This window comes from Gobio gobio (assembly GCF_949357685.1).
Source record: "Gobio gobio genome assembly, chromosome: 10".
Taxonomy (NCBI): Eukaryota; Metazoa; Chordata; class Actinopteri; order Cypriniformes; family Gobionidae; genus Gobio; species Gobio gobio.
Genome location: NC_137116.1, coordinates 14,344,279 through 14,362,946, shown reverse-complemented (window position 1 = coordinate 14,362,946; position 18,668 = coordinate 14,344,279). Strand labels below are relative to the sequence as shown.

General features: G+C 41.2%; 1 protein-coding gene across 4 annotated transcripts in view; it reads right to left on the bottom strand.

The window, feature by feature from the left end:
- Positions 1-16,353, bottom strand: part of cdc14b (cell division cycle 14B) — a 50,834-nt gene extending 34,481 nt beyond the window's left edge. For 2 of the 4 annotated variants that reach the window (XM_079827513.1, XM_079827515.1), the window contains exons 1-8: positions 16,043-16,353; positions 14,637-14,727; positions 7,268-7,343; positions 7,061-7,153; positions 2,635-2,711; positions 2,437-2,503; positions 2,307-2,369; positions 1,971-2,058 (exon numbers count right to left, since the gene is read on the bottom strand). In XM_079827513.1, the coding sequence (XP_079683639.1) occupies positions 1,971-2,058; positions 2,307-2,369; positions 2,437-2,503; positions 2,635-2,711; positions 7,061-7,153; positions 7,268-7,343; positions 14,637-14,727; positions 16,043-16,145 (658 nt within the window). In that variant the 5' untranslated portion in view covers positions 16,146-16,353. Of the gene's footprint in view, positions 1-1,970; positions 2,059-2,306; positions 2,370-2,436; positions 2,504-2,634; positions 2,712-7,060; positions 7,154-7,267; positions 7,344-14,636; positions 14,728-14,913; positions 15,228-16,042 lie in introns of those variants that run through there. The other 2 variants (XM_079827514.1, XM_079827516.1) reach the window with 1 other exon arrangement.
- Between the last annotated feature and the right edge of the window lie 2,315 nt (positions 16,354-18,668).

Sequence of the window (18,668 nt, the reverse complement as noted above, 5' to 3'; positions counted from 1 at the left end):
GAGAAAATGAATTAAAGACAGGAGTCATATCAACTTTGCAGAAATGTAAAACTTAATTTTAAACTACAGTTTTAGTAGATTTATAAACTGTTTAATCAGTTAAAGAGTGAAGAATAATGTTAAATAACTGAATAATATTCTCTGGAATATTGGAACATAACATACCATTTGAGAAATGTTAATGTTTGTTGAAGTTATATCAGAATTATTAATGTTTTTGTCGTTGTAGATTATGAAATATCAGCTGACTAACTGATGTTTATATCTGCATTTACACAGAACTACTCAAACTGCGATCGTTCGCGGAGATAATAAATATCCATAGAGTTGTTTACTTTGATGTGTATTACGAATTAATGGTTATATAATTAATTACGGTGTGTAATTAAGTGAATCTTGTTAAAGTTATATATGCGGTGGAGCAATTCCTGAGCATCAACCCGAAACACAGACGACTTCAGGAGACGAATGATGAGCACAGACAACAGAGAGAGAATTAAACTCAGCGCTTTTATTTCCAACATGTGCTCATTCATGGCTGTATTATTTACTTCATGCACAGTTGCGTCTGTATTTGGACAGGACTTGATGGATTATTCACTCTAAGAGAGACGAGCTCACGGCGGCATGTACAATAATCCGTCAAATCCTGACTAACCCAGCTAGATTTCAGGCATTTATGTAACATCTAATTTGTATATTAATGACTTGTGTTAAAGGGTTAGTTCACCCAAAAATGAAAATTCTGTCATTAATGACTGAGCCTCATGTGGTTGGACACCCGTCAGACCTCCGTTCATCTTCAGACACAAATGAAGATATTTTAGTGTAAAGCTGATGCTCTGAAAGGCCTCCATTGGCTCAACTTTACACTCTCAAGACCCTTAAAAGACACTAAAGACTAAAGTTACAAAGTCCATCTCACTACAGCGGCTCTACAATAACTTTATGAAGACAAGAATAGTTTTTGTGCGCAAAAAAACCCTAAATAACGACTTATATAGAGATGACGATTTCAAAACACGGCATCATGAAGCTTCGAAGCGTTATGAATCAGTGAGTCGATTCAGCGGTTCAGAGTGTTATGAATCCGTGAGTCAATTCAGCGGTTCAGAGCGTTATGAATCAGTGAGTCGATTCAGCGGTTCAGAGTGTAATGAATCAGTGAGTCGATTCAGCGGTTCAGAGTGTTATGAATCAGTGAGTCAATTCAGCGGTTCAGAGTGTTATGAATCAGTGAGTCAATTCAGCGGTTCAGAGTGTTATGAATCAGTGAGTCAATTCAGCGGTTCAGAGTGTTATGAATCAGTGAGTCAATTCAGCGGTTCAGAGCGTTATGAATCAGTGAGTTGATTCAGCGGTTCAGAGTGTTATGAATCAGTGAGTCAATTCAGCGGTTCAGAACGTTATGAATCAGTGAGTCGATTCAGCGGTTCAGAGCGTTATGAATCAGTGAGTCGATTCAGCGGTTCAGAGCGTTATGAATCAGTGAGTCGATTCAGCGGTTCGAAGCGTTATGAATCAGTGAGTCAAATCATGATTCGGATCGCGTGTCAAACCGCCAAACTGCTGAAATTTGGCGATTCAAACCGCTGAATCGACTCACTGATTCATAACACTCTGAACCGCTGATTCGACTCACTGATTCATAACGCTCTGAACTGCTGAATTGTTATTGTAGAGTCACTGTAGTGAGATGGACTTTGTATCGACGTCTTTAGTGTCTTTTAAGGGTCTTGAGAGTGTAAAGTGCATTGAGCCAATGGAGGCCTTTCAGAGCATCAGCTTTACACTAAAATATCTTCATTTGTGTCTGAAGATGAACGGAGGTCTGACGGGTGTCCAACCACATGAGGCTCAGTCATTAATGACAGAATTTTCATTTTTGGGTGAACTAACCCTTTAAATACCGGGGAAAATATCGGTAAATCGGTCGATCACTAGTTATGATGTGCAAAATCCATACGCACCATTCTCAATTTTGCTCTTTGGATGAGGGCCGCTGAAAGCCAAAAACTTCCCTGGAATGATCCAGTTAAAATCTCCATTTTCAGCCCGCTGGGAAAACAGTAAAGTCATTGCAGTGTATGATTTATCGGTGCACATTATTATAAATAACAGCTCATCTCCATAACAAACCACAACCATCCAATCAGAATCAAGCCCTGCCCTACATTTGTTCTTGTTTGAGAAGCGTTTCCCTCGATATACGGCACAAAAGAGAAGAACAGACCTGATATGTCTTCAAAGAGAAGGGCTTAAGCGTGAGATTAGACTCTTTACTCTGATATATCAGCGAAACTCACCTCATAATGCTCATATTCCTCCACATTAAACTGAGAGAAATCCAGCCAGCCGAACTGCAGAGCCTGAAACAGAGCAAGCGATCAGTAGGAATCATGGCCGCGTCTGGTAAAGCTTCCGGATCTGGATTACCTTGTGAATGGCCCGTAGACAGTCAAGAATATTCAGATTGTACATGCACGTTCCAAAAGATGCATCTCTGTTGGATGTAATGGAAAAAAATCTGAATCAGAGACATGTTATTACTGCTTGTTAAAAAGGCCATCTCACAAATCTCAGTTATTGTGCCAGGAAAACTTCATTTCTTGAATAATAAACAGGATAAATTACCGAAAAGGAAGATATGATGCATTTTGAGAGACAAGAAGGCTGTACGCTTCTTCTGGTGTTTTCTGTAGATGCATTACCTACAAAAGAGGACCAACAATACTGAGCCTTCAACCTCTAAAGATCTGGAAGAACTACAGCGGGCAAAAAAGTATTTAGTCAGCCACCAATTGTGCAAGTTCTCCCACTTAAGAAGATGAGAGAGGCCTGTAATTTTCATCATAGCTACACTTCAACTATGAGAGAGAGAGAATGAGAAAAAAAATCCTGAAAAATCACAGTGTCTGATTTTTAAAGAATTTATTTGCAAATGATGGTGGAAAAGTAGTATTTGGTCACCAACAAAAAAAGCAAGATTTCTGGCTCTCACAGACCTGTAACTTCTTCTTTAAAGCTACACTGTGTAACTTATTCTTAGCTAAAACACTTAGTTCTTTCAAAAATATATGTGCTCATTAATGTATATTTACTTCTTTCAAGTAATAAAGTATTCTCGTAAGTTTATAATATGCCATTGAAAATACATGCGGGTGAGGGTTCGAATGCGGGTCGCCATGTTGCCCCTCCATCTTGAAAGTACATTAGCCAAAGAGGGACATTCCCGTAAATTCAAGCTTCGCCTTTCGCGTTTTAACACTCGATGGCTCCGTGTCCAATGTGGACGAGGTCGAACTGGAAGCCAGATTAATCTTGGACTAAATCAGCCACCGTAGGAGTTAAAACGAAATCGGAATTGAGAGGAAGAGAAACTAATATTCACTGGATGGTCATATACAAGTTCACCACTAGATGGGGGAAAATATCACACAGTGTAGCTTTAAGGCCGTTTTCACACCTGAAAGTCCGCACCAAGATCCGAACCGAAGTTCATGTTTTGATATATTTTATACATTCGGTTAGTTTTGGTTTGGTTTCACATTGCAATTATGCGAGCGCACTAAAGAACTGAACATGACACACTTGAGTCCACTCGTCTTCATCATGTGAGCTGCATCTGGACTGTGATTGGTTTGTAAACAAATGTGCGTCTGACATCAGCTTCTTTGACAAGAGTGAATGAACGGACGCATATCGTTGCCACTATTGAACAGTGCGCATTGCTGGACTATTATCTTTTCGTAACGTTTAAAAGTGGACATTTCAAGCTTTATATTCACATATTTCTCATGTTTGAGAGACAAATATCTGCTGAGTTTCAGTTTATTTGAGACCCGCTCCAGTTCATGTGCAATGCATGTGATCGCTCCCGCGATTATGGTCTGCTATAGACTATTTGCTTCTTATTTATTAAATCCAGGCAATTATCTGATTAAACGTCGATTAAAACAGCACTAGGTAGGTTTTGCTCTCGGGGTCCCCCTACAGTTGGGAAACAGTAGGGACTTTAAGCAACAGCTGCGAATGGAACGGCAACGGTGTTCTGACGTTGTATTGCGCATGCGCGACTTAAACTGCCACTTCGTGACGTTCTACTGTAACCGTCTACTACGGGAGAACAGCTGATTTGCCGTAGTCGTTACAACGTGAAAGATTAGGTAAGTAAATGTTATGTTTTATGGTATATGACATTGTAATTGCATCAGTATATGATTGTACCACTAGTCTTTTATTTAATCTGTGTTGATATGTTTTAAACTTAAGCTAATTTAAAAGTTTTTTTCCGTTTGTACAAAGATATGTCTGCTGTTGGCAACAAGACCTCAGCATTGAGATTAGAGCTGATGTGCGCTGTCTTGTTTATGGTTGCTTAGTGATTTTTACGTTCTCGGCTACGGCGAGTAGCAGTTAAAGTCGCGCATGCGCAATACAACGTCAGAACACCGTTGCCGTTCCATTCGCAGCTGTTGCTTAAAGTCCCTAATATTGTCCTCTACTACTGTCGTAAACTCTGTCATTCTACATCAGTGGATGCATCGCACCTGCATTTGTTGACATGCCAACTATAATAGCCCTGAACACTGCAGGAGTTCACATGTCTATGGAGTTCACATGCGTGTTCTGCTTGCGTCGCGTGTGAAATGTCTTCATCCCAGGTACAGTGGCATATGTCTCAGCATGTCATATGAATATAATTTCATGGGTTTTATTTTTTTCGAACGCCAAATGATCGCGATGCTCACGTTTACAAGCCAGCGTCATTATAGTAGCCTAGTCTATTGGTTCCCGTTTTACAGAATCTATATGATACTTCAATTCAATGTTTGAGTGGTAGGTAATAACCATACATCGTCAATATTATAATATCAAGCTACCCTAGATGAATCTGCAAATTTGAAAAAAATCGATTTGCATTATAGCTTGAGGCAAGACAAATAAACCAATATCACAGACATGTTAGGTGTCCTAAAATATGATTTTGTACGTCTTATGTATTTACTTGCAAGAATGTAGCCCCTCCTCCTTCAGCAAACGCTGCCCAATGTTGATCCTCGTCCTGCCTTTAATCCCATCACTTTCTCCTTTCCTCTTTTTGCTTTCCTCCGACAAAACCTTTGCTTTCTTATTTTTCTGTGCTGCTTCGGCCATGACTATAACATTCGGCAAACAAATGATAGTTGGGCTCGCACGTCTGAATTTAAGGAAGTGGGGGTGGTGGTGGAAGTGACGTATATGCCGTAAAGCAGTCGAATTTTGTAGTTCTTTTTGTTCTCGGGTTACTACCCGAAACCCGAAGTTTAAAAGTACGATTAAAAACGATACAGACCCCGTCAGGCTATGGCAGACGTGTCATTCAACCTATTGTAAGTCGACGTATCACCACAAGAGTCTTGAAAATATATTATAAAGGTTGAAAAGTTACCTAGTGCTGCTTTAAAATTAAGATACAATTTATACAAAACGAAATTCACATTAAAGAAAGGCTTTCTAAGCAAAATCATACAAAATTTCTTTCAAAATAATTTATGTCTTCTGACATATTTCGCATCTTTTCACTTTTCATAATCAATTTAGCCGAGATTAAATTAAAAAATAACATAATATTTAAACATAAACAGGAACTTCCTGTAAATGGTCTGAAAGTCCGAACCATACAGAAAATGCTTTCACACTAGAAATTAACCAAACTTTTGTTCAGTTTGACCCGGACCGAGATGACCTCTTTTCATTAGACCAAATTTCGTCTGTTGGTCCAGACCGTGGTCAGGGGAGGTTTCACACCTGTAATTTGATTCGGACCAAACTGAAAAGTCAGAAAATCCGGACCAAACAAGGTGTGTGTGAAAGCGCCCTAAGAGGCTCCTCTGTCCTCCACTCATTACCTGTATTAATGGCCCCTGTTTAAACTCGTTCTCAGTGTAAAAGACACCGGTCCACAACCTCAAACAGTTAAACTCCAAACTCCACTATGGCCAAGACCAAAGAGCTGTCAAAGGACACCAGAAACAAAATGGTAGACCTGCACCAGGCTGGGAAGACTGAATCTGCAATAGGTAAGCAGCTTGGTGTGAAGAAATCAACTGTGGGAGCAATTATTAGAAAATGGAAGACATACGTCTCGTCCTGATAATCCCTCGATCTGGGGCTCGACGCAAGATCTCACCCCGTGGGGTCAGAATGATCACAAGAACGGTGAGCAAAAATCCCAGAACCACAGGGGGGACCTAGTGAATGACCTGCAGAGAGATGGGACCACAGTAACAAAGGCTACCATCAGAAAGAATGCTGAGTTGCATCCAAAGAACACCACACCTACTGTGAAGCATGGGGGGGGGGGGGGGTGCATCTTGCTTAGGGGCTGTTTTCCTGCAAAGGGACCAGGACGACTGATCCGTGTAAAGGAAAGAATGAATGGGGCCTTGAGTAAAAACCTCCTTCCATCAGCAAGGGCATTGAAGATGAAACGTGGCTGGGTCTTTCAGCATGACTATGATCCCCAAACACACCGCCCAGGCAACGAAGGAATGGCTTCGTAAGAAGCATTTCAAGGTCCTGGAGTGGCCTAACCAGTCTCCAGATCTCAGCCCCATAGAAAATCTTTGGAGGGAGTTGAAAATCTGTGTTGCCCAGCGACAGCCCCAAAACATCACTTCTCTAGAGGAGATCTGCATGAGGAATGGGCCAAACTACCAGCAACAGTGTGGAAAACCTTGCGGAGACTTACAGAAAACGTTTGACCTCGGTCATTGCAAAACAAATTATTGAGATGAAAAATTGTTATTGACCAAATACTTATTTTCCACCATTATTTGCAAATAAATTCTTTAAAAATCAGAAAAAATGTGACTTTCTGGGTTTTTCTCCTCATTCTGTCTCTCATAGTTGAAGTGTACCTATGAGGAAAATTACAGGCCTCTCTCATCTTTTTAAGTGGGAGAACTTGCACAATCGGTGGCTGACTAAATACTTTTTTGTCCCACTGTATACACATAGTTTACATGTTAAAAACAGCATTTCATCAGTAAATCTAAAGTTAAACTAGGAAACTTACAGCATAAGAGCCGATCAAATACGCAGCATTGGCTTGTTTCTTTCGGTCACCGCACGTATAAAACACAATTTTCTTCTTTGCATGAACACAAGACTGTTGGATTAGAAAAGCACACTTTGAAATGATTCCAGTGAATCATACAGAACACGCATGCTTGTACAGAAAGACTGGTGCAACGCTCCATTTTATGTCATGAAGCGTCATTACCTTCAGCTTTTTGTTGAGTTTGCAACAGAAGCGATAAAACATGGCCAGGTTGAGCGGGCCAAAGTCCGCATAGAAGCTGTTCAAATATAAGAAAATCAAAGAGGTCAGTCTCAGTGATAAAGGTCTGGCACAATGCACTGGAAAACAGAGAAGCTAGACAGGCTATTCTAGGAGGGAGAAACTCAACAAAATACTGTTTTTGTCATGGGTTATGGCATAGTGGAAGTGAAATGTTTCTATTGATGTAGTACACAAACATTTTACATGCATTCATACATGTGTGCATCCGTGCATTCATACATACGTGCATGTGCGTGCGTGCATTCATGCATACACGCGTATATTCATGCATACACGCGTACAGTCATGCGTACATGCGTGCATTCATACGTACACACGTGCATGCATGCATCCGTACACATGTGCAAGCATGCGTGCATCCGTACATACGTGCGTGCATTCGTACATACGTGCATGCATGCGTACATATGTGAATTCAAACATACGTGCATTCGTACATACGTGCATGCATGCATGCATTTGTACATACGTGCGTGCGTATATATGTGCATTCAAACATACGTGCATTCGTACATACATGCGTGCATTTGTACATAGGTGCGTGCATGCGTACATATGTGCATTCAAACATACGTGCATTCGTACATACGTGCATTCATTCATACGTGCATTCGTTCATACGTGCATTCAAACATACGTGCATTCGTACATACATGCGTGCATTTGTACATAGGTGCGTGCATGCGTACATATGTGCATTCAAACATACGTGCGTGCATGCATACATGCATTTGTACATACGTGCGTGCATTCAAACATACGTGCGTGCATGCATACATGCATTTGTACATACGTGCATTCGTGCGTGCACGCGTACATACGTGCATTCGTACGTACACTACATGCACGCGTGCATTCGTACGTACACTACATGCACGCGTGCATTCGTACGTACACTACATGCACGCGTGCATTCGTACGTACACTACATGCACGCGTGCATTCGTACGTACACTACATGCACGCGTGCATTCGTACGTACACTACATGCACGCGTGCATTCGTACGTACACTACATGCACGCGTGCATTCGTACGTACACTACATGCACGCGTGCATTCGTACGTACACTACATGCACGCGTGCATTCGTACGTACACTACATGCACGCGTGCATTCGTACGTACACTACATGCACGCGTGCATTCGTACGTACACTACATGCACGCGTGCATTCGTACGTACACTACATGCACGCGTGCATTCGTACGTACACTACATGCACGCGTGCATTCGTACGTACACTACATGCACGCGTGCATTCGTACGTACACTACATGCACGCGTGCATTCGTACGTACACTACATGCACGCGTGCATTCGTACGTACACTACATGCACGCGTGCATTGGTACGTACACTACATGCACGCGTGCATTGGTACGTACACTACATGCACGCGTGCATTGGTACGTACACTACATGCACGCGTGCATTGGTACGTACACTACATGCACGCGTGCATTGGTACGTACACTACATGCACGCGTGCATTCGTACGTACACTACATGCACGCGTGCATTCGTACGTACACTACATGCACGCGTGCATTCGTACGTACACTACATGCACGCGTGCATTCGTACGTACACTACATGCACGCGTGCATTCGTACGTACACTACATGCACGCGTGCATTCGTACGTACACTACATGCACGCGTGCATTCGTACGTACACTACATGCACGCGTGCATTCGTACGTACACTACATGCACGCGTGCATTCGTACGTACACTACATGCACGCGTGCATTCGTACGTACACTACATGCACGCGTGCATTCGTACGTACACTACATGCACGCGTGCATTCGTACGTACACTACATGCACGCGTGCATTCGTACGTACACTACATGCACGCGTGCATTCGTACGTACACTACATGCACGCGTGCATTCGTACGTACACTACATGCACGCGTGCATTCGTACGTACACTACATGCACGCGTGCATTCGTACGTACACTACATGCACGCGTGCATTCGTACGTACACTACATGCACGCGTGCATTCGTACGTACACTACATGCACGCGTGCATTCGTACGTACACTACATGCACGCGTGCATTCGTACGTACACTACATGCACGCGTGCATTCGTACGTACACTACATGCACGCGTGCATTCGTACATACACTACATGCACGCGTGCATTCGTACATACACTACATGCACGCGTGCATTCGTACATACACTACATGCACGCGTGCATTCGTACATACACTACATGCACGCGTGCATTCGTACATACACTACATGCACGCGTGCATTCGTACATACACTACATGCACGCGTGCATTCGTACATACACTACATGCACGCGTGCATTCGTACATACACTACATGCACGCGTGCATTCGTACATACACTACATGCACGCGTGCATTCGTACATACACTACATGCACGCGTGCATTCGTACATACACTACATGCACGCGTGCATTCGTACATACACTACATGCACGCGTGCATTCGTACATACACTACATGCACGCGTGCATTCGTACATACACTACATGCACGCGTGCATTCGTACATACACTACATGCACGCGTGCATTCGTACATACACTACATGCACGCGTGCATTCGTACATACACTACATGCACGCGTGCATTCGTACATACACTACATGCACGCGTGCATTCGTACATACACTACATGCACGCGTGCATTCGTACATACACTACATGCACGCGTGCATTCGTACATACACTACATGCACGCGTGCATTCGTACATACACTACATGCACGCGTGCATTCGTACATACACTACATGCACGCGTGCATTCGTACATACACTACATGCACGCGTGCATTCGTACATACACTACATGCACGCGTGCATTCGTACATACACTACATGCACGCGTGCATTCGTACATACACTACATGCACGCGTGCATTCGTACATACACTACATGCACGCGTGCATTCGTACATACACTACATGCACGCGTGCATTCGTACATACACTACATGCACGCGTGCATTCGTACATACACTACATGCACGCGTGCATTCGTACATACACTACATGCACGCGTGCATTCGTACATACACTACATGCACGCGTGCATTCGTACATACACTACATGCACGCGTGCATTCGTACATACACTACATGCACGCGTGCATTCGTACATACACTACATGCACGCGTGCATTCGTACATACACTACATGCACGCGTGCATTCGTACATACACTACATGCACGCGTGCATTCGTACATACACTACATGCACGCGTGCATTCGTACATACACTACATGCACGCGTGCATTCGTACATACACTACATGCACGCGTGCATTCGTACATACACTACATGCACGCGTGCATTCGTACATACACTACATGCACGCGTGCATTCGTACATACACTACATGCACGCGTGCATTCGTACATACACTACATGCACGCGTGCATTCGTACATACACTACATGCACGCGTGCATTCGTACATACACTACATGCACGCGTGCATTCGTACATACACTACATGCACGCGTGCATTCGTACATACACTACATGCACGCGTGCATTCGTACATACACTACATGCACGCGTGCATTCGTACATACACTACATGCACGCGTGCATTCGTACATACACTACATGCACGCGTGCATTCGTACATACACTACATGCACGCGTGCATTCGTACATACACTACATGCACGCGTGCATTCGTACATACACTACATGCACGCGTGCATTCGTACATACACTACATGCACGCGTGCATTCGTACATACACTACATGCACGCGTGCATTCGTACATACACTACATGCACGCGTGCATTCGTACATACACTACATGCACGCGTGCATTCGTACATACACTACATGCACGCGTGCATTCGTACATACACTACATGCACGCGTGCATTCGTACATACACTACATGCACGCGTGCATTCGTACATACACTACATGCACGCGTGCATTCGTACATACACTACATGCACGCGTGCATTCGTACATACACTACATGCACGCGTGCATTCGTACATACACTACATGCACGCGTGCATTCGTACATACACTACATGCACGCGTGCATTCGTACATACACTACATGCACGCGTGCATTCGTACATACACTACATGCACGCGTGCATTCGTACATACACTACATGCACGCGTGCATTCGTACATACACTACATGCACGCGTGCATTCGTACATACACTACATGCACGCGTGCATTCGTACATACACTACATGCACGCGTGCATTCGTACATACACTATATGCACGCGTGCATTCGTACATGCATGCGTGCATTCGTACATGCATGCGTGCATTCGTACATGCATGCGTGCATTCGTACATGCATGCGTGCATTCGTACATGCATGCGTGCATTCGTACATGCATGCGTGCATTCGTACATGCATGCGTGCATTCGTACATGCATGCGTGCATTCGTACATGCATGCGTGCATTCGTACATGCATGCGTGCATTCGTACATACATGCGTGCGTGCGTGCATTCATACATACATGCGTGCGTGCATTCATACATGCGTGCATTCGTACATGCATGCGTGCATTCGTACATACATGCGTGCGTGCATTCATACATACATGCGTGCGTGCATTCATACATACGTGCATTCATACATACATGCGTGCGTTCATACATACATGCGTGCGTTCATTCATTCATACATACATGCGTGCGTGGATTCATACATACATATGCATTCATACATACGTGCGTGCATTCATACATACATACGTGCATTCATACATACATACGTGCATTCATACATACATACGTGCATTCATACATACATACGTGCATTCGTACATACACTACATGCACGCGTGCATTCGTACATACACTACATGCACGCGTGCATTCGTACATACACTACATGCACGCGTGCATTCGTACATACACTACATGCACGCGTGCATTCGTACATACACTACATGCACGCGTGCATTCGTACATACACTACATGCACGCGTGCATTCGTACATACACTACATGCACGCGTGCATTCGTACATACACTACATGCACGCGTGCATTCGTACATACACTACATGCACGCGTGCATTCGTACATACACTACATGCACGCGTGCATTCGTACATACACTACATGCACGCGTGCATTCGTACATACACTACATGCACGCGTGCATTCGTACATACACTACATGCACGCGTGCATTCGTACATACACTACATGCACGCGTGCATTCGTACATACACTACATGCACGCGTGCATTCGTACATACACTACATGCACGCGTGCATTCGTACATACACTACATGCACGCGTGCATTCGTACATACACTACATGCACGCGTGCATTCGTACATACACTACATGCACGCGTGCATTCGTACATACACTACATGCACGCGTGCATTCGTACATACACTACATGCACGCGTGCATTCGTACATACACTATATGCACGCGTGCATTCGTACATGCATGCGTGCATTCGTACATGCATGCGTGCATTCGTACATGCATGCGTGCATTCGTACATGCATGCGTGCATTCGTACATGCATGCGTGCATTCGTACATGCATGCGTGCATTCGTACATGCATGCGTGCATTCGTACATGCATGCGTGCATTCGTACATGCATGCGTGCATTCGTACATGCATGCGTGCATTCGTACATACATGCGTGCGTGCGTGCATTCATACATACATGCGTGCGTGCATTCATACATGCGTGCATTCGTACATGCATGCGTGCATTCGTACATACATGCGTGCGTGCATTCATACATACATGCGTGCGTGCATTCATACATACGTGCATTCATACATACATGCGTGCGTTCATACATACATGCGTGCGTTCATTCATTCATACATACATGCGTGCGTGGATTCATACATACATATGCATTCATACATACGTGCGTGCATTCATACATACATACGTGCATTCATACATACATACGTGCATTCATACATACATACGTGCATTCATACATACATACGTGCATTCATACATACATGCATTCATACATACATGCGTGCGTTCATACATACATGCGTGCATTCATTCATTCATACATACATGCGTGCGTGGATTCATACATACATACGTGCATTCATACATACATACGTGCATTCATACATACATACGTGCATTCATACATACATACGTGCATTCATACATACATACGTGCATTCATACATACATACGTGCATTCATACATACATACGTGCATTCATACATACATACGTGCATTCATACATACGTGCATGCATTCATACATACGTGCATTCATACATACATACGTGCATTCATACATACATACGTGCATTCATACATACATACGTGCATTCATACATACATACGTGCATTCATACATACATACGTGCATTCATACATACATACGTGCATTCATACATACGTGCATTCATACATACATACGTGCATTCATACATACATACGTGCACTCATACATACATACGTGCATTCATACATACATACGTGCATTCATACATACGTGCATTCATACATACATACGTGCATTCATACATACATACGTGCATTCATACATACATACGTGCATTCATACATACATACGTGCATTCATACATACATACGTGCATTCATACATACATACGTGCATTCATACATACATACGTGCATTCATACATACATACGTGCATTCATACATACATACGTGCATTCATACATACATACGTGCATTCATACATACGTGCATGCATTCATACATACGTGCATTCATACATACATACGTGCATTCATACATACATACGTGCATTCATACATACGTGCATTCATACATACATACGTGCATTCATACATACATACGTGCATTCATACATACATACGTGCATTCATACATACATACGTGCATTCATACATACATACGTGCATTCATACATACGTGCATTCATACATACATACGTGCATTCATACATACGTGCATTCATACATACGTGCATTCATACATACATACGTGCATTCATACATACATACGTGCATTCATACATACGTGCATGCATTCATACATACACTCATAAACTTCTGTAGCTCATATAGGCTCATATTGTATGATATATATTGAGAATACGGAGGAAAAAATAGCTACATTTTATTCAGAGGCCCATGATCGAAGCTCTAGTTTCAAAACCAATAATGCCATGCGATGATGACTGACAGATGAAGCCTGATGATCATATTTAATACTCAGCATAAAGACAGTGAATGTAAATAATGGGCCATTAGACTGTGTTTAAAAACTAAAGCGCTCGTACTTCTCATAGGAGAGCTCGTCATCGATGCAGAAGCAGTGTCTGTCCGGAGTGCTCTTCGCCTTCTGATGAAGAAGAGCAAAATACAGCTGATCTGAAAACACAAACGCACATGATGAAGGAAAGCAGACCAGCAGCTGCACTTCCACGCGATGTAAACATGCATCTATTGGTCCAGCAGATTTGAATCCGCGTCCCGGAAGTGGGTTCTCTTCTCAGACTAACACACTCAATTGGCAAAACTTGTGCACATTTAAAAGCAAAACAAAGACATCCTCACCTTTAATGAACTCGGTACCATTTGACAGATCGCAGGTTTCTATTGTAACGTTGTTCCGGTGCATCATTTAATCTCGGGTTAGTTTAATAAGAGCTCAAACTAGTCTAAATTAACACATTAAACCAAAATTTTCGAAGAAATTTTATGAAGAAATCGAGAAGAAATTAAAAATACGTAATGTTTACGTGTTGAGCTTTTGCTATGCAATAAAAAACAAGATAAATTCAAACAATATATCCGTTTTAACCCTTTACAAATATGACAGACGTTACAAAGCACGAACGATCTTTCTCTCTTGCTCCTGAACTCCGAATAAAGTTTAAAGCCAACCCTTTCCCGTCACCTGATTGGTCCGCAACCGACACGTCAATCACACTAGGCCCCTCCTTCCAGGATTTAAACCGATTGGCCAACAGATCGTTTGTATTGTCTTTCTAAACACATTTCCATGACTGTAATGTAAACAAAAAAATATATTGTAAAAGTATTTGTTGCGTGGTCTATAATTTATGCAGATTAGACACTCGTTTCCGTTACCCGATTGGTTCACAACTGCTCCGCTGACATGTCAATCACATTAAGCCCCTCCTTCCAGAATTTAAACGGAACAGCAGGGGATATTCAAAGCGCCGATTGGCTAACAGAATCTCATTTTGTATTGTGTTTAAAACACATTTCCGTCACTGTAATGTAAACAACAAAAAAAAGTAAAGTAATAGTTTCGTAGTCTATAATTTATGCGGATTAAAAACCCGTCAACGGTCGCTAACACATCACATTAGGCCCCTCCCTCCCAAAAATTTAAACTAAACAGCAGGGACTCTAATTGGCTCGCTGCCCAAGCCGTTGCTAGGAGAGAAGCGCCGATTGGCCAATAGGATTTCGTTTTTTCTCTTTGATCCACTATTTATTCCACTCATTTCTGTGATTTATATTCAGCGAACAGAACAAAGAAGACAGTTCAGCCATTGTACAGGCAACATTAGTAGTTAATATTGACATATAATTCCCTTTATGTTTAACAAGCGTTAATCTCTACATAAACAGCGGTTTAAGTCTGAGCGCCGACCCTCCTCCATGACCCGATAGTGGTGGTTAGGCGCCATAGATCCCTCCGCGGTTTGTTTACCTGTGATGTGGACGTAAACATCCCTCCTGGACTCCGTCTGGCCGCTCAGAGAAGCGCAGAGTCTCTTCCTCGACTCGCTTCGTCGCTCGCTCTTGCGCTTCATACTCCTCTATGCATGAAAAGATGGCGTTTCAAACTGGAGTGTGCGATGGAAGTGTTTTATTTCGCATAGTCCGGCTCGTAACGGCTCCATGCGCGCAAGCAGACCGAGCAAATATGAGGCAGTTGTCCTGCAAGTGACGTAAGGCAGGCAAGTTTCTAAAAGCCTCGCGAGGGACGTCACTGCGCCACCATCTGCCCAACATACGGGCACTGGCAGAACTTTAACCCATCGCGAAACCCAACAAACACACACCTAAGAAACATAAGACTGGTTTAAAGTACCGTTTCAATGGTAACGCAATGTCCAGCTTGAGTGTTTATGCTTTCGAATGATGCCTGATTATTATTACTAAAATATGTGATGGGGGAAAAAAGGCTAACTGGGACACTGACAGTTAACATACTAAGTTACAAAGTATGTATGCATAATGGTAATGTAGTAACCTATAATTTATGCCGATTTAATTTTCGTTATGCTAAATATCTTCAATTATCATATATAATGTTATTTACTAATTATCATGTAAATGTGTGTATCAATACATATATACATACATGCACACGCAGAAATACATACATGTATACATACATACATGCAAATACATAATTGCAAAATACATGTATACATACATGCAAAAATGCCCATGTATATATATACATGCAAAATACATACATGCTAAAATACATGAATACATACATGCAAACATGCAATACATACAGTATGCAAAAATACATACATGCAAAAACATATATGCAAAAATACATGTACACATACATGCATACATGTATACATGCAGAAATACATACATACAAAATACATACATATATATATATATGCAAAAATACATACATGCAAAAATACATGCATGCAAAATACATACATGCAAACAGTATGCAAAAATACATACAAGCATGCTAAATACATACATGCAGAATACATGTATACATAAATGCAAACATGCAAAAATACATACATGCATACAGTATGCAAAAATACATGCATGTAAAATACATACATGCAAAAATACATACATGCATACAGTATGCAAAAATACATGCATGCAAAATACATACATGCAAAAATACATATGCATACAGTATGCAAAAATACATGCATGCAAAAATACATACATGCAAAAATACATATGCATACAATATGCAAAAATACATGCATGCAAAATACATATGCATACAGTATGCAAAAATACATGCATGCAAAATACATACATGCAAAAATACATACATGCATACAGTATGCAAAAATACATGCATGCAAAATACATACATGCAAAAATACATACATGCATACAGTATGCAAAAATACATGCATGTAAAATACATACATGCAAAAATACATATGCATACAGTATGCAAAAATACATGCATGCAAAAATACATATATGCAAAAGTACATATGCATACAGTATGCAAAAATACATGCATGCAAAAATACATATATGCAAAAATACATATGCATACAGTATGCAAAAATACATGCATGCAAAATTACATATATGCAAAAATACATATGCATACAGTATGCAAAAATACATGCATGCAAAATACATACATGCAAAAATACATACATGCATACAGTATGCAAAAATATATGCATGCAAAATACATACATGCAAAAATACATACATGCATACAGTATGCAAAAATACATGCATGCATACAGTATGCAAAAATACATGCATGCAAAATACATACATGCAAAAATACATGCATGAAAAAATACATTCAAACATACATACATAGAGTGTGCAAAAATACATGCATGCAAAATACATATATGCAAAAATACATACATACATACAGTGTGCAAAAATACATGCATGCAAAATACATACATGCAAAAATACATATGCATACAGGATGCAAAAATACATGCATGCAAAAATACATATATGCAAAAGTACATATGCATACAATATGCAAAAATACATGCATGCAAAAATACATATATGCAAAAATACACATGCATACAGTATGCAAAAATACATGCATGCAAAATACATACATGCAAAAATACATACATGCATACAGTATGCAAAAATACATGCATGCAAAATACATACATGCAAAAATACATACATGCATACAGTATGCAAAAATACATGCATGCAAAATACATACATGCAAAAATACATACATGCATACAGTATGCAAAAATACATGCATGCAAAATACATACATGCAAAAATACATGCATGCATACAGTATGCAAAAATACATGCATGCAAAATACATACATGCAAAAATACATGCATGAAAAAATACATTCAAACATACATACATACAGTGTGCAAAAATACATGCATGCAAAAATACATATATGCAAAAATACATACAAACATACATACATACAGTGTGCAAAAATACATGCATGCAAAATACATACATGCAAACATACATACAGTATGCAAAAATACATACATGGATATATACATGCAAAATACATGCATACATAAATGCAAACATACATGCATACAGTGTGCAAAAATGCTAAATAAACATGTAA